Genomic DNA, 18725 nt, shown 5'->3' with positions numbered 1-18725 from the left:
CCACCAGGTCACTGTACTCCCTCAGCTAATCTGCCTTTCACTGTGGTGTCCTCACCCAGTCCTGACTGTTAGAAACAGTCCCTGAGGTCAGGTATCTTCAGCTGGAGGGTGTGATCTTTTGTCTAGTGACTTAGCACCATCCAACTTCTTCCACAAAACCTTTTCACACATAAGCAACTTGCTCAACTCTGCTGGTAAAAAAAAAAAAAAATTCACACACTGTCCTCCCAGCTGCAGCTCATTTCTCTCCTTCTGGGAGAGCAGCTGGCAAGCTGCTAGCTTGTAGGCCTGGCCCTTCAGCTGGGGTTTAGCGAGTCTTTTTGTGCATTTGCCTACTGCTCACTTCCGCCTGCATTTCTTCTCCAGCTGTGAGCAATGCCCCATCAGGTTTCAGTGTCTCTGTGCAGCATCTGAGATGAGCAAGCTTGGCAGCGGCAGCAAGGCAGAGGGCCTTCTGAAGCAAGCCAGCTTCCTGTCACCCATTTCTCACTTCTGGAGGGCTCCTGTCTCAGAATTGCCTCTGCCCTGGCTGTTTAAGTTGTCCTGTGGGCTCATTTTCAGTCTCTTTTATGATGAGCTGTTCTCAGGAAAGAAACAACACTTAATAGAAACTGTCATACACATTCTCCTGGCATTTATTAAGGCCTTCCTGTGTGAAACAGAGATCGAGAGACTGTAGAGTAGCAGAGGATGAGCTCCGGCATGGGACATTAATTAAAAATGGAACCTCCCCAAGCACTAATTTCCTCATAAAATAATAATTATGACCCCAGCTCTACAAATAGTAATACCTACCTCATATATTTGTCATGAGATTTTCTATGCAAGACACTTAGCTCAGTGTCCAGCAAAAGGTGATCAATAAAAGTTAGCCTTTATTATTAATGAGCTAATAGTTCTACAAAAAAAAAAAGGACAATATTCTCATCTTCAAGGAGTTTACAGAATAATGGAGAGTTTGAGGGGATGAGATACCAGTAACTACAATGTTTAAAAAAAAAAAAAAAACAACCATGGCTGCAGTGGAGTTAAATGTAAAGGTATCTCTTGCCTTCCTGCCTCACATATTTGCAAACTACAGCCTGTGGACTAAGAAAAGTTTTTACATTTTTATATTGTTGATAAAAAAAATCAAAGGTGATAATATTTTGTGACCTCTTAAAATATGAAGTTCAAATGTCAGTATTCATAAATAAAGTTTTATTGGAACATAGCTACAACCATTCATTTTGGTAGCCTCTCTAGCTTAGTTTGTGCTACAATGAGAGGTGAATACTTGTGACAGAGACTATATGGCTCAGGAAACCAAAGATACTAATGGGCTCCTCTGGTTGCTGAGAAAGTTTGCTTATCCTTGGGACTGTCCAGTTAGGGCAAAGCAAGAGAGCCTCCAGCCAAGGAGGAGAATTTGGGGGTGAGTCGAAAAGGGCCTGTGGCGTTTCATCCAGTGCACAGGATAGAACAATGTTTGTCAGTGAGCTCACAGTGTTTAGGGGTGAGGAACACATCAGTGGGCAGCAGGTGGGTCTTCTTGAATTCACAAAGTAAAGTGAAGGACAAAGGGCATCTGGGTCCATTTCAAGAGTTTCTCAGCTGCTAAAATAGGTGTCGCTCCTTAGTTTTATAAGCAATAGAAATATTTAAAGGTTTTATTTGGGGGGGCAGGGTTGGAAGGAGTGGGCACAATGTAAAACCATCACTTCATCTTGATAATAGATAATAGATACTAGAACTCTCCAGCACAGAGGTCTGCCAGGCTTGCTCATGTTTTGACCCATCTGTAAAACTCCTCATTTTTGCAGTTTCAAAGTACAGAGCACAGATTTGGCACTTTATGTCTTTGGGTCATGTGGAATTGCTTTTGATAATTTGATAAAACAGGTAGCATAGAATGGAGACAGAACAATTAAGAGAGCTCCCATTGTATTAATTTTCAGTGCCTGTTTGAAACCTTCAAATAAGGGTATAATGCTTCTAGATGGGACTTCAGGGTTTTGGCCAAAGGAGAGTTTGTCTAGGATTTACCTGTAGACCCTTTACCATCCTCAGACACCTCCATTGTTACCTGGATTTTCCCTTGATGCACAATCATAGGGGCTAAAGAAGTATCAGGCAGCTTTATTTGGTTAAGCTCCCTGGGCTTTGATAAGACATTTAACTTTGAGTTCAGCCTTGGGAAAGCTACAAAAGTATTCTAGTCTAGACCTGTGGAGTTACCCAGTCACAGAGAATGATAATTATTAGATTGTCCTAGGAATTTATTATTCCTAGTTTAGATCTAGTCTTGTGCTGCCACAGGAATGCAAGAGAAATCACTGACTTGTGATGAGGAACAGAACTGTGAGAAGATTGCCTCAGTCACCTTCTGGAACTTTCCAGCCCAGGATGGCCTGCCAGGCTTGCTTATGTTATGACACATCTGTAAGACTCCTCATTTTTGCAGTTTCAAAGTACAGAGCACAGATTTGGCACTTTGTATCTTTGGGTCATGTAGCATTGCATGTGAGAAGGGCATGGCATATTGATATTGATAGTTGTCTGTATATTAAGAAGAAAGGAATTTTCGTTGACCTCAAGACCACAGAATCAGATTTAATATCTCTTCATTTTACCCAATTTTGCTAAATTGCTTTGATCAGTTCTCATAAATCCCTGGATAGTGGGTTCATGTGAACTAATTTAGGAGCTATAGAATCTTCATGTTTTATTTCAGAAACAGATAAAAGGTAATTTTCTCCCTTCACATCCCAAAGAGTGTCCTGTTGCTGCCTGTACAATGTGGGAGGTGTGCTGGTTCTCTGTGTCCTGCTGTATTCATTGTCACTAAATCATTCAACAAGCTGTGCGGTGTAATAGTGTGATTTTTTTTTTTTAAGAATATAATAAGAGCAACAAGTATGACTTCTATGGAATAGTCTAGATAGATTTTCCCATCTGCCTCACCACAATTGTGTGGGAAAAAAATAACAGAAATAGTTGGTTCAAGGCAAAGGTAATGTTTAATTCAGGAACTCTTGCTGGTTTTAATCCTCAGACTCAGGAATAAATCACAAGACTTCACTCTTTACCACCTGCTCCACCGCTTCCTTCTGATAAGAATGCATAAGGGTGACTTCCTTTTATTCATCTGCTTCTTTCATTTAATTAAATAGCCATAATTCCCGACCTGTGGTGCTCCCTCTCCTAATTCTCCAGCATTGCTTTCTGTGCTCTCTGATATTTCTCTCTCTCCTGCTTTCAGTATTAATAGGAAATCTGGTCTCTGGGTTGTTCTCAGCATCTCAAGTGTGAATCTTCCTGTCAAAATCTTTGCAAGGAAAATGAGTCACAGTATCACCTGGGTGATGAGGTCACATACCTCCGTCTCTACTTTGAAAATGTCTTTGTACTATTCTATCATACAGAGATTTTGAAAGGGGAAGATGAAATTGGGGTGACAGTTCTGAAATATGGTCCTTTAGACACCTGAACTAGTCCAGCTCTGACAATGACAAACTCCTACCTGGATTCTTAGACCTTCTTTGTTTTTTACCTTGCCCAGAGGCCATGAAGGAAAACCTGCTGAGTAGATGACATGGACTTCCGCAGATCATTTTACCTGACATCCAACCTGTATAAATATTTTAAGTTTAAATCCAGGCTCTGCCACTCACTGGTGATTTAAGCAAGTTACTTTGTGTCACTGTTACTTAATCCCTTCTCTGTGAAATAGAAGTATCCTTTGTATGATCTTGTTAGAACTAAATTAGTTAATATATATACTTTATATATTTTGTGTGTGTATACATACATATATATACATATATATATGTTAAACACTAAGTAAAATGCTTAGAATGGCATTTGATACATAGCAATTTATAATTTTTCAATTTATTATTAATATTATTTTCTCCAAGGATCTGAGATTATATCACAAGTCTTTACCTCTAAATGTGTTCTGTGATTTTTTTTTTTTGGCTATTGCATTTATTATTCATATAAAACGTGCATAGCCCTGAAAAATCCCTCCCTGTGCCCTAAGAGGAAAGAAAACCACAAAATATTTATCAAATAGTGTACCCCATCCCTAGTCTCTAGAAAGCATTTTTGTTTCATTTGTATTGTCTTTGTCTGGGCAATTACTTATTAAATTCTTACTTCATCAATACTATTTTCTTTCAATCTCAAGAAAATTCTGCATAGTAAGTATTAGTATTCCAAAACAAGGAATAAAAATAGTGAATTCTATAGAAATTAATAATTTATTCCATGGCATACACAATGGCTGAGTCAGGATTTGAACTCAAATTGCTTGACCCCAAAGTCATGGCAAAGGATATTTAATCAATGTGTGTCAGTGCCCCGTGACCTAGAAGAGAAGGGGATGCCACATGGGGCAAATTTAGACTTAGTTAACATTTGCATATTTTTTTAAAAAATAATTATTTATTTGTGCATACAGTACTGGGGTACAGGCCAGAGGCTCAGGGGCTGTGAGAGGCTTCACCAGAGACACAGCCGGGAGCAGAACAGGTAGATCACGAAGCACACTGCTAAGGGGAGCAGCGGGCAGGTCAGGAGAGGTCTGCCACGCCATGTGGTCACCTATGGGGCAGGTGGAAATCGAACTCATGCGGAAGTGGCTTTACTTCTTAGTGCTGTGCTTTAACCCTCTGTGCCACCAGGGAGGGCCATTTGCAGATTTTTTTTTTTTTTAGGATTATGTATATTTACCCTTAAACTGTCCAGTGGGTTTGGGATAGAAATGCAATTAAATTGGAAGTCTGTTTGTCCTCATAATAGTCCTTCTTATCAGACATATCTTCCCTCCCCTCAAAAAAAGTCAATATATTTTTCCTACATTTGGAAAAATATAACATATTAAAGTCACAGATAAAGTGTACTTGCTGTTTTTTTCCCTAAGATTTTTTAAGCATTGTTATGAGAAATTACTTATATGATGATTGATTTGAAACATCAACTCAAGCCCAAGTTATTGCTGATAAACAGCAATGTGTCTGCAAAATCATCCCACCAGAAATTTCATATAAATAAGCATACTGTAAAAAGCATACTTGATGTGTAAATATGTTGTCAAGAAAATCACCTAATGCCCACCCCATTTTTTTTGTCTGCAATCTCTCCTACGCAAGAATTCTGGAGCCATTTATGTCATAAATTATGAAATACATGCCAGTTCTATTCATTAAAGACTGCTCCAAAAAACCTTAGTGTTTATATTAAGATTGATACTTTTTCAATGAAACGTTCTGATTAGTGTTAAATTCTTAAGAGTAAATTGTCTGATAGTTTCCTTAAGATGTAGGTGATTTGGAGACTCAGGTTTATATTCCACTCTATTCTTTTTTTCTTTTTAAGTTTTTAAACTTACAAGTGCTGAGTGTACCCAGAGGTGCAAGGCCTTGTGATGATTCAGAATAGACAGAGTGGGGAGCAGAACAAGCAGATGTACTGTACCCTGCTGAGGGGAGCAGGGGGTGAGACAGAAAAAGTCTGCTGTACCCTGTAGGTCACCTCCCGGCCAGGGCTTGAACTGCTTCAGTGGCTGCAGGTAGCTTTGTGGTGCTGACACTTAGCTCCTTGTACCCTCAGGGAGGCCCCTGTTTCAGTTTTTTATGAATAAGAACACTTGCTCAGGAAATTTACTATCATTCCATGAGGAATAATTTTATAAAGCTGAAGTACTTCATAACCTGTAATAGAAAAATTCAAGCTACCCCCTTTTTTTTTTTTTTATTATTATTAGCCAAATGGAGCCCCAAGTTTTTCATTTCCCATTACCTAAGCCTTGTGAGTGCCCTGCATTGAACCTTACTAGGTATTAGGTACAGTGACACAGGAGTTTTACCCACTACCCAGAGTGCATCAGTAGAGCTGTAAATCCATATCACAGTGCCCTTTCTCCTTGGGACTAGATGCTCCTACCTACTAAACTAGCTTCCGCAGATGCAGATGCAGCCACAGCTTTTACTGACATAAGTATTACTATACTATATGTGAGCAAAAAGAGTTGCACTGAGAATCATTGCAAGCAATTGTTTTAATAATCACGTAAGGAATTTAGCTAGATCAGTGGGACAGATGTATGAAATCATAGCTAAGTAAAATTTTTTTGCAGGGGTGGGGTGATGGCAAGTGAGGGGCATACATTTTGAGAATGAGTAAATTAAGTGAATTTGCATCACCAAGATGCTGGTTCCTGTGGAGGTTTAGAAATGGATGAAGTGAATATGAAGTGTTACGATTTATCAATGACATTGTAAATAGATTTGTTCCTTTACCAAGGATAAGAAACAACTGGATTAGGTGTTGTAACTTGTTTTAGACAGTTTTCAGTTTATCTCTTTTAGGGTACATAGATCAGTTGTATCATAGAGTTAAAAAGCTCGACTCTTCCTTCTTTTTGTAATTTATTTATTATGTAGAAATTACTGTAAGATGATAAAGATGATGATAGTGATGAAAACAATATAATAACTCTCCCTACTTGAAATGGTCAGCACCTAGCTGCCTGGGTGCCCTCACTCCCTGCTGGGAAACTCATGCCGGGGTCTTCATGACCCTCTCCCCTGCAGTCACATTCTTACCATGTTTTATACCTATGATGAGTGTATAGGATACACAGTATTCAATTCAGAGCTTAGGAGGAAAGATCACTGTGGCTGATTTATAAACACCATGCCAAGGACTATACTAAATATATACATGAACTCACTAATTCCTCATGATTACCTAAGGGGTGACTCTTTACACTCCCATTTTTCGGTGAAGAACACTGAAACTGATTTGCCCAAGGTCAATTGACAATTAAGTGGCAAAGATGAGGTGCAAACCACCTATTTCTAACTCTGTGACCCCGGCTCTTATACACCTGGGCAGAGTGTCTTCTGGTTTTTAAGTAGCCCTGGGCCAGGAGTAGGAGTAAGAATGGATCCTGTCATTTTGAAGTTGGGTAACATGGGACTCCTTCCTATTTCCTCATTTACCTCACTTGTAAATCAGACACATTGATATTTCCTCCCATGCTCTGAATCAAATACTGTGTCTCCTATACACTCATCATAAGTATAAGCACAATAAGAATGTGACTGATAGGGAGAGGCTCATGAAGACCCCGACATGAGATTCTCAGCCTGGAGCGAGGGCACCCAGGCAGCCAGGTGCTGACCATTTCATCCTCTGGTCACCAACAGTGTAGCGAGAGCTACCTCACGTCAACCAATAAATATTTCTGTGGCATCAGCAACACACCAGCACTATTTTAGATGCTAAGGTGAGGATTGTACAAAACTGACAACATTCCTTCATTTATGAGGATTGTACAAAATGACAGCATTCCTTCATTTAGAAAGTTTATAGCCCAAGGAAAGATTCAGTAAATAATGCAATAAAAATGTATATCTGGGCCCTCCCTGGTGGCGCAACAGGTTAAAGCACAGCACTGAGAAACTAAAGCCACTTTAGGATGAGTTCGATCCCTGCCCCAGAGGTGACCCACATGGCGCAGCAGACCTCTCCTGACCCACCCACTGCTCCCCTCAGCAGTGTACTTCCTTGATCTGCCTCTTCAGCTTCCCACTCTGACTCTAGTGAAATCTCTCACCACCCCAGCACCTCTGACCTGTATCTCAGTTCTATATGCATAAATAAATAAATCTTTAAAAAATAATAAAATACGTTAAAAAAAGTATATCAGGTCGATTGTGAACATGAAGAAGAAGAAGCAAGTGTTGTTACCAACAGAGACATTATCTGGGAGAGGGTGCATAGCAGAGTAGGTGAGAAAGATTTCTTTCATTTTTTTACTCATTGAAGTTTATCTGGTACTCTGGACTTAGAATGTAATTTACTAAAAGGTTTAATTATCAAAAATCAATAACCGCTGTGTAATATAATAGAACAATATGGTATTATAATTCAATCTGTATGTCATCATGTGTTATATTCTGAACACCCAACCAGAGCCAGTTCATGCTGTTTAATTGTCTGAAAGGACAATTATCTGCCAAAGTTCCATGGACTTAGACTTCTTTTCCTGCTGATTGGCTCGCAGCACCTCCTCCAGCTACTTGGGACTATGGTTTGCTTTTGGGAACTTAACTGGGAGAAATTCACTTGTGGTTGTAGCAGAAGGGGTTTTGTGCAGGTGGGCAACTGTTCTGCCTTTTCCCAGATGGGTAGGATGCCCGCTGTTCTTTCTCTGCTTGCTAGCAGAAGAAGCCACACGGTTCCTCTCATGATTTTAGCCTTCACAGCTGCTTGATGGGGAGTCCTTCCCTTCTGTTCTTGTTAATGGCCATTGTAAGCATAGAGGCCTTTCCAGTAGCAGGGTACAAGGTCTCCCTCACCTTGCCCACGTATCCCTCCTTTAAGTATGCCACTTGAATGGTGGTGGAAAGATAGTGAACACTTGCAGAATTCATGAACTGCAATTGGCAGTGCTCGTTAGAAAGGTCTGTCACTGCTCAAAGTGGAACCTCTTCCTCCCAGAGCTGACACCTGGCAGGTAATTGCTAAGGCACCAGTCAATTATGTGCCTTAGAGTTATGTCTACCGTATGCAAAACTTTCCTGAAAAAGTTTAATCCAATTATTCTGTCCAGCTCATATGAACTAGTAGAAGTTTGTACCTCTTCTCAACCCTGAGTTCTTTCAGAGCTGGTTTAAGGAAGGGAAGGGGGTCCTTCTTTGAATAACTATAAGGATTAACCATCCCCAGTATATATGTATATATATATATATGTTTACATATATATATATATATATATATAACCTGTATCCTTGGGCTTATTATACATATTTAGTATAAAAAGAGGGAAGTGAAGAGTCCCCAACAATATTCTATGCATATTTTCACATATTCTTTAAGGGTTAAACAGATATATATTTGAAAAATAATTTGATCGATTTGACTAGCTAATCCATAGAAAAGAGGATTTAAATCAGTTGTTTTTATTTTAGATTTATTGACATGTCTAAGTATTTTAAAATTATTGTCACTATAAATGTCATTTCCATAGTTTTGAGTCTTCTCCTTGTTTGAACCTTACCCATTCATTTCTATAGTTTTTTTTTTTTAAGATTTATTTATGTATGCATACAGAAATGAGGTACAGGTAGAGAGGTGTAGGTTCTGTGAGGCGATTCACCAGAAACAGAATAAGGAGCAGAACAGGCAGATCTACAAAGTACACTGCTGAGGGGAGCAGCGGGTGAGACAGGAGAGATCTGCTGTGCCATGTGGGTAACCTCCAGGGCAGGGATTGAACTTGCACTGAAGCGGCCATGGCTTGTCTTGGCTTAACTTAGCAGTGCAGTGCTCCAACCCATTGCACCACCAGGGAGGGCCCCTCTATAGTTGGTATTTGTGTTCAACCTTACCAAATAAAATAAATTATTCATTTAGGGTTTGTGGAAGCATATAATTAGTCAGATGACTACTTTGAGGTCTATTATCGGGAAATGATGGCTTTCAAAAGCTGACAAAGTGAAAATCCAGATTTATTTCTTTATTAATTACCATCTTTCTGAAATGGCACTAATTGAGATTTTTAAGTTTTGGATTAATTCAACAAATATAGACAAAGCATATACTATGAGACAAACACCTACCATTCTAGAATCTGGAGGTCCAGGTGTGAGCAAAACAGGCAAAATCTTTCATATGCTGACTTTTGTCTCTTGAAAGCTTCCAATTATAATATGCTCCTTGTTTCTTTATGTGTCTTTGCCAGACAAATATACATAAAATAAAATCTATTTTAGTAGAATGGAAACTGAGTTCTCTAGTAGTACTTTAATCTATGTTGAATGTGCCACCTCATTCTCTTGGAAGCAGCAGAGTGCACAAGTCAAACAAATAATATATGAAATTGCACTGAAGACCAGTATCTTAAAAATTAATTCTGAAAAATTAGCCTTCCTACTCTACTTTCTAATGGAAAGACTTGGTTTTCTTATATAGTCAGTCAGTCAGTCAGTCAGTCCGTAAGCATTTCTTGCCCTCTTGTTATGTCTCTAGAACTATAACAATATGCTACCTTATTCATTGGAAGGAGGAGAGGTTTCCTTCATTACCACTCAAGCAGATTTTGCAAGCTCTCACCTGCTGTCTCATAGTGCCCTGGAGAATTATTCCAACATCATATGTGTGTGTTCTCACCTGCTCAGGGACTACAAAAGGACTTCTCACTGAGTGGAAAATCACAGTGTAAATCATGATGACAGTTGTTGACAAAAGCACAATGACTTCATTGCTTCTACCAGCAAACTGTTCCCAACCCATCAGATACTTAGTTTGATTTTCAAATCAGGACCCTGTGTGTCCCAATTTTGTTTATTCATCTTTTAAATGACACATTGTTCTTTATAGATATGCAGAAACCTGAAGGCACTTCATCTTGGCCCTTTGAGGTTGGTCCATCCTCTGCCTTCTCCTCCATAAGGGCATCTCACTAGACTTCAGATCTTCAACTAAGTTCAAATAAAGTACCTGAGCACCATGGTGAACTCCTTTCATAACTAGACTGTTTCCCTAAAGTATATGCTCAGTGGTGCTTAAAATCAACTGTGATCAAAAATAGAATGAAATTTCCTCATGTGAATTTCACCTCAATAAATTAAGAAAAAACACTGTGAGGCATAAGTGGGTATTTGTCATATTTCATATATATTCATCAATATTTTACTCTGATGCCTTTATGGACTGTGTAAGATTCTGATAGGCGTGAAAACTGTACCATGTTAGTGGAAACTTTTCTTTGGATATATCTGGCCCCTTAGTTTTGTTTTTCAGAACTATCTTTGGCTCAATAAAAATTGACAACATGTTGGTTTACTAGCAGTGTCTATAAAAGGAAGAATTGATGTGCTTCATTTTTTTTTTCAACATTTAAAACTCAATCTTGCTTTTTAAAGATTAAAGTATTATAATGTGCATCTATAGCTGGTAGAGTGGCTACAGTTTCAAGTTTTTCTGTTCTTGGAAGGTTGAGGTATTCCTATAGTCACTTGAAAAAGTTAACTGAATGGCAATATCTCAGTTGAAATGATACTATTTTAGGTTTGAAAGTTAGGCATCTTTAGATGTGTGCCCAAATCTCTTTGGTTACAGTGAATGCAGTGTTTGGACATCTTTAGAATGAATTCTAAGCTTTTTACTTTCCTGCTTCTTGGAAGAAAAGGAAATTATTTCTCATAGCAATAATGTTGGGTATTAAGTACTTCTTATCTTTAGTTTTCTTACCTGTGACTCTTCAGTGGTGATGACAATGTTTGTCCTTTTACCTCATGGGTTTAGATATTTGACCAGATCCCAGCAAGTTAGTATAATGGTACTCTCCATCAGGATCAGTATTCAGCTAAGATTTCAGTGTTTGCTTGAGAAGTAAAGACTTAACATATTTTGGTTTACTTTAAGACTTAATAAAGTAAGAGTACCCAGTCAATTGATTAATAACTATATAAAGTAATAACAATGACGTTTACTTAAACAGGAATGATAAACCATACTAATATTCTTGTTTACATACACTGTATTGAAATGTCCTCTCAGTCAATTCTCAGACAGAAAAAAATCCCATGTAAAAACGACTTTTAGGGCCCTCCCTGGTGGCACAGCGGGTTAAAGCACAGCACTAAGAATTGAAAGCCACTTCCGCATGAGTTCGATCCCCGCCTGCCCTGGAGGTGACCACATGGCGTGGCAGACCTCTCCTGACCCACCTGCTGCTCCCCTCAGTAGTGTGCTTTGTTGATCTGCCTGCTCTGCTCCCTACTCTGTCTCTGGTGAACCCTCTCACCCTCCACATCTCTGGCCTGTACCTCAGTTCTATATGAATAAATAAATAAAAATCTTTAAAAAAAAAAAAAAACAAAAACGACTTTTAAAACTCCCTTAGCAGACATTGGTGTGCACTACAAAGGTCATTTGTGGCAAAGCTGAGTCTAAAAATATAAATGTAAATAAATATCTTAATGAGATATCCATTAAAACCAGTTTCCTTTTTTTTTTCCTGGTTCTCCAGACTCTGACTTTGCCTTACAAAATGGGTGTAAGATCAGTATCTAGCCTGAACTTCTGGGAAATTATTGTCAAAGTACTATGAAAATTCTGAATGGGGAGTATCTTTTTGCTTCTAATGTAACTGTAGTACATTAGAGTAGTCACTTTGTTATATGAGTAAAGGAAAGAGAATGTTGGCATGATGATCTATGGATTATCTGATACAAAATGTGAAGCTATTCCAGGTTATTACTGCACTAAAATTGGACCCGGGGAATGGTAGGAGGGATGAAAAACCTGAATTCAACTACCAGTTAGGTCACTGACTGACTGTATCTGAATTTAGGCAAGTTGCCTAAACTTTTGGGACACAGTTACCCATTTTAGAAGCTGAGAGGATTGTGCTGAATGTATGAAATGATTCTGTTTTGTCTGAGCTCTAGTGTCTCTTGTCTTAGGTAAGCTCTTTTTATTCACACTTGGGAAAATTCTTTGCAGCCTGACATCTTGGTGTTAGTCCTGCCGTCTGTCTTGGAAAATGTTTTCATCTTCTTTGTCTTGTGTCTCAGCAAAATATACTCCCAGTCCAATTACTTTTAGCACTCAAAAAGGAGTTTTACCACAAAATAACCTGTAGTTTGAGCCATGTTGATAGACTCAATTACAGGTAAAAAAGAAAGACACACATATACAATCTGACACTGTCTGACTTAATTCCCAGTTTTATCTTAAAATATTTTTGCTTTGATATTTCTGCTCAGTTACCTTAGTCTAGCTTCGTCTTAGGCTAGTTTCCTCCTCTCTTATTCTTCTACTCTTCCCCCTCTTTCTCTCCCTATTTCCCCTTTTTTTCCATTTTCCTTCTCTCAACACTTGCTTTCCCTTTCCCCTTTCTTTTCTTTCTCTTTCCTCTGCCAATCTGAAAAATTTACATTAGTTGTCTTCTTCCAACCCTACTCTAAAATCCAGGTTCCCTGAAATGTTAATGTTGCTAAGTAGTCCATCACTACTTCCTGGAGGAGTGTGTGTCAAGGACTACTTTGAACATTTTTTTGTATATATCCATATATATGGGCACCTCATTGTTCTCAGATTGTATTTTATTTCCCTCTCTTAATTCTGGTCACTCACGTGCCCGTGCCATTCTTCTCACCTCTTCCTCTCTGTGTCTTATACTCCTGGGTTATTCAGGTGAGGTTGATCCCACAGTCTTGGCAACTAAGTCGTCTGAGCCTATATAGTCATTTTGACATACATGCTGTACACAGGTGCTTAAGTTCTGATCATTTGGAAAGTTTACATTGCAGATGATCTGAGAAATTGCAAGAGAGAGAGAGAATTTGGGGGTGGAGAGGAGTAAAGAATTGAACAACCTCTCCTTTGTCCAATTAAAGTTTCTCTCATTATGTCATCAGACTGCCAGTTTCCTTCTTTTTATAATTGTCAGCTTAAGAATGTGCTCTCCTCTGTTTTATGTTCTTAAGGAAAATGTATGCTTAAAATTGTCACTTTTTTGAGTCACTAGAGGGCCTTTTCTGTATACCTGCCCAATCTGAAATAATTGGTTTGTCTGCTTTCGCAAGGAGCAGTTTTTGTATTAAAGAACCACTTGGCATGAGCACTCAAGTACAGATGTCCTATCGCACAAGATGGTGCCTCATTCAGAAAACTCAAAATAGAGTAAAGTAAATGAAGAATATTTGGCTCCATGCTTCATTTACAACTGTGAATGTAACAGGTTTATGCTTCCATCTCTGAGCAGAGCTGCTGGGAGGGACAGCCGCTCCATGGCCCAGACTGAGCTGCATGTATCCCAGTAGGAGGCATCAATAGCAGCAGGGGGGCAGGACAGGAAGCTGGTGGTGCTTCAGAGAACTGAGCAGAGTGGCCCAATGGCACTAGGGGCAGGGACAGGACACCCATCTCCAGAGGGCTTTTCCTTGGATGAACAATGAAATTCCTCTATTGTTTGTATCAATACATGCACAATTAGCTGAAAAAGACTTGTCTTGAATTTTACCAGAAAATTGTCAGTCTTGCTTTCAGTTTCACATGCAGTTTATTTAAAAAAATACTTTTTGTACATTCACTAGTATGTTGATAGACCAAAGTAGCAACAGACCATATATTTTTGCAAAGAAAATCAAACAGCCTGCATCATGACTAGCAGGGTCTGGGTCATGGGGACAGAGTGGTCTGACAGGTAGAAAGTATATTATGTCTTGGCCTGCTGGAGGTACCTCCTATGTTGACATAAAAGCCATGTTCAGACAAAGGTCATAGCTGGGGTCAAATGTAGAACCGAGTACATGGTAAAACACTTTTATAGTTATGGGTCTTTTGAAGGAAAGTGGCTGCTTCATTCACTGCTATATTTCCCCAGTATTAAAAGAAGTATTTACAGAAGTTGAAGGAAGGAAGGAAGTCTATCAGTAACTGCACTGGCACACCAAATGTTGTAATCAAATGGTAAAAATTTTGTATTCTAGCCTCTTCTGTTGGTGCCAGGGTAGCTAGTATTTTGATGATAGTAAAATAAAGATATCAATTGGTTGGAGGATAAGCAATTGTGATTTAGTGAATATATGCCACTCTTCCAAAAGTGGAAATAGTTTTTCCATTCTTTCTTTTTTTTAAACTCAAGAATACTGTCCATTTTCAGAATTTACATTTTGAGGGGCTGTTATGGTTATTGCAGATGATGACCCACACTCAGGGCAGAGTAGATGTCATTTTTGTGACCAGCATGCTGAATTGTCTCATTCTGAACAAACATCTCAACCAAAGCCTTGGAAGGGATTTGCATTTTGCACAAAACGCAGATGGAATTTGTTGTGTAGATCTTTGCTATATTTGTTGCCCTTAATTATTTGTTTCCTAATCAGAACTGAAATCTGGGGGAAACAAATAGGCTTTTCCAGGCTATTTATTAGATCATAAAATATTGCAGCATTCCTTTCAGAAACATTGAAAAACCAATGTCTTTTAATATCACTTTGATTAAAACTTAAGAGTTCAGGTAAAATTGTCAAGTTACATCTAAATAGAGACTTGGTCAAGGTTTGGCAGTGGAAAAACCTTGTGCTGGGGGAGAGAAATACATACAAAATAATGCCGGTAACTCTGAAAGGCCACAAGGACACACTTTCTCCCCATAAAACAATGTGAGCACTGCTCAATTCTGTTATGGACTGGGAAGAGACTGGATTTGAATTGCCAGGGTATTTGATTTCTTAACTTCATGAGCGGGTACAGCACTCAGAATAAATGATTATAATAAATATTTGTTGACTGCTGTGACCTGAAAGAAAAGAACATCATACTAATGTCTCCTTTTCTCTACTAAGGTTGAAAAAAACGATGAGGACCAAAAGATCGAACAAGATGGTATCAAACCAGAAGATAAAGCTCATAAGGCCGCCACTAAAATTCAGGCGAGCTTCCGTGGACATATAACAAGGAAAAAGCTCAAAGGAGAGAAGAAGGGTGATGCCCAAACTGCTGAGGCTGAAGCCAATGAGAAGAAGGCTGAAGCCCCCCTTGCGGATGGGGTGGAGAAGAAAGAGGATGGCCAGGCCACCACTGAAGCGGCCCCAGCCACCGGCCCCAAGCCCGAGGAGACCGGCAAGGAAGGAGAAATTCCTTCTGAGGAGAAGAAAGGGGAGGGAGCCCCGGATGCTGCCACTGAAAAGGCGGCCCCTCAGGCCGCTGCCCCTTCGGAGGAGAAGGCCGGTTCTGCTGAGACAGAAAGTGCCACTAAAGCTTCCACTGACAACTCGCCGTCCTCCAAGGCCGAAGATGGCCCTGCCAAGGAGGAGCCTAAACAAGCCGATGTGCCTGCTGCTGTCACTGCTGCTGCCGCCACCCCTTCTGCCGAGGATGCTGCCACCAAGGGAACAGCCCAGCCCCCGACGGAGACTGAGGAGAGCAGCCAAGCCGAGGAGAAGATAGGTGAGCAGAGGCCTGGGGGTGGCCAGGGGGCCTATTTGGAGGACAGGGCTACCCAGGTGTCATGGGGAGGGGCAAAGTGGGGAGGATGTTTGCCATTCCATCTGTAAAGGGGCAGGAGGAATGGCCTACGCTGCCGCCTGGGGTCCCAAATATTTCCAAGCCTGAAAATGACACCACCCGTATAACAGCTTAGAGCTACCTGGCAATTATCTCGTTAATTGAATTGGCATAAACAGTAAGAAAGTAATCCTGGATTAAAAAAAAATGAACTGTGTTGAATAGACTTAGTTGAATAAGTAATTACTGAGGCTGCATATATTTAAAGGATAGGAATGAGCTAATGTGATTACTTGGCTCTAAGCAATGCGTGATATCAACAGTGGGCTCTCTATTGACCCAGATGATCTCGTTTATGAATTGACTTCAGAATCATGGCCCACATATGTTTCTGGGCATTCTCCCTACCCAACTGGTGAAAAGTAAGCATTATGTGTGTGTATGCTCAGAGAATGTTGCTTGTAACATCAAGAGGTTCAAACCAATTAGGAAAACAAGTCTGCTGATGTTGCCAAGAACAGAACAAAAATATCAACTACAGAACATGTTTTGAAGTCAAATATAAGTTATCATCTTATTATTTGAAGATACAGCTTTCTCACATATGCATAAAAACTGAGGGTGGAGAATGGTTACATAAAAGGTATTGGACTGGATTCTCTCCAGCTTGGAATCCTGAACTCAAAGTTGGAATGTTTTCACTATTACCACCCAAACTGCCTGAGCAGAATTAGAATAGCGCATTCCCAGAGCAAGACTAATCTTACAGACTCTAATTCCTGGAGCCTAGACATGTCGCTCATCCCAAGCTTCCCATGGTGGTGAAAGAAGTCAATAGTATCTCCTGTCTTTCTCTAGCGGAGTATGACCCAGGTATGCCTTTCATCACCAAAGACCCTTAAAGATAAAGTTCCTTCTGTGCCAGTCTAAAAGTTGGATTTACTCCTTCAGAATTTCATGGATTAATTCATAGTGTATCCAAGAACCAAGATTTGGATTAGGCCACACAATGTCCTTGTGAAAAGATATATTTACTCCATGCATTGTCTGGGAAATATTTTGGGATCTTACAAAGACATTGAAAAAGTAATCATTGAATCTTCCCTAAGAGCCATTTCTCTAAATTATATACCAGATTATTCTAGATATTTTTAAATCTACTACTTATAATCTGTAAGGAAGTGATTGTCATTATTAGCATACACTAGCTCCAAATAAGTCATGCCTCTTTCTGTCTACGATTCATTTTGAACTCTATTCTAACTACATACTTGCCCCAAACCTTGAGAAGGTAGGGTGAGAATAGTTCCCTGGAAAAGGTAATAAAGAATGGGGTGTTGGTTTTAATTCACTGAGCAAAACAAAGCTAGTTAACTACTTTTCTGCAAGTTGTAAGTTCTGGATATGATGTCTGGAATTCACTTTGCTATTTCAGAGTACATAGTGTGTCATTTTCATAGATCTTAGAAATTAAACATATTTCAAAATATAGAAAATACTTTAAATTTCTTAGGCCACATATTTTAACTGGGGTTTCTAAAATTACAGGCACAAAAGGAAAGATGTAAGATTTTAGGTATACAGTTAGAATTTGTTTTAATAAAGGACTGCTTGAATTAATGAATAATATAAAATACATATTTTAAGAAAATTTAGTTTTATCAGTTTTCAAGTTATAATTCCAAATGAATTAATGATGTATTTCATGTAGCACATGCTCAATAAATGTCAAATGTTGAAGGCATGGAAACTGACTAAATTTAACTTACAGATAACAATGTGTGATCTGTGCCCATTCATATATCCCTCCTGCAGACTTGCATACTCCATTTGTTTGTTTGGTTACAAATGTCTATTCACTGAAAACAAATAGGATTGTGCTGTGTCCTAAGTTTTACAAATTCTGATTTAAAATGTCTCAGTCTGATTTTATTATGTTCAATAAGGTAATTGAAACTGACAGTGAGGTTCAACTTCAAGGTAAACACAGAGAGAAATTTATTTTACATTGTTCTGAGCTTTCACTAGGTATTGTCCTCTCGATGAGATTCAGAAACACTGCCTGTAGTTTCTTTCTGGACTATTAGCCTTGCCTGCTGTATGTGACAAGCACAAATTACTTGCCATGGATAGTGTCATAGAATCACAGAAACTAGAGATGGCAAGAAGATCTATTGCAGCATATCAGGTCCAAATTCCCAGGAGCACTCTACCACATTCTTCTTTATCTCCTATTGGATTTCATTCTAATCCAGATTAAAATAACAGTATTTGCAATCCTGTTGTACAATTTGGAATTGTACTAGGATGATTTAGGATTCAGTAGCTGCCTGCAGGGGGCTGTAGAGAGGTAATCTGAGATAATGGAATGGAATTGGGGAACAGAACAAAATCAAAAAGAATTCCAAGCAACAATTTCTCTTTTAGTAAGAAGGTCAAAAATCTGGGACCATATCTTATCATTGCTCATTGCTTATTAATACATATGGAAATGCTTTGTAAATTATAAATATGTTGTTTATTTTACTCTTACTGTTGATGAGTTTTTTATAGATGGATGCCATTTGCAGGTGGATCTTGGTGTTGGTTTGTTTATTCTTTTAAATCCTCCAGCTATCTCTTCCTCTCTTTGCTTTGTCACGCTGCCTATCCATCTCTCAATTTTCCTATGACCAAAAGATTTCAAGGCATTTCTCCTGATGATTGCTTTA

The 18725-nt window shown here is 39.0% G+C and overlaps 1 protein-coding gene across 1 annotated transcript in view; it reads left to right on the top strand.

Annotated features, from left to right (window-relative positions):
- The window catches only part of GAP43 (growth associated protein 43), an 87119-nt gene that overhangs the window by 36100 nt on the left and 32294 nt on the right, over nt 1-18725 (top strand). Inside the window, exon 2 of the mRNA XM_004675199.2 lies at nt 15354-15957. Coding sequence (XP_004675256.1) covers nt 15354-15957 — 604 coding nt within the window. The remainder of the gene's footprint in view (nt 1-15353; nt 15958-18725) is intronic.

Source organism: Condylura cristata, unplaced genomic scaffold, assembly GCF_000260355.1.
Source record: "Condylura cristata isolate star-nosed mole 26May11 unplaced genomic scaffold, ConCri1.0 scaffold00003, whole genome shotgun sequence".
Classification (NCBI taxonomy): domain Eukaryota; kingdom Metazoa; phylum Chordata; class Mammalia; order Eulipotyphla; family Talpidae; genus Condylura; species Condylura cristata.
The sequence above is the reverse complement of the archived record's forward strand: the minus strand, read 5'-3'. Positions and strand labels throughout refer to the sequence as shown.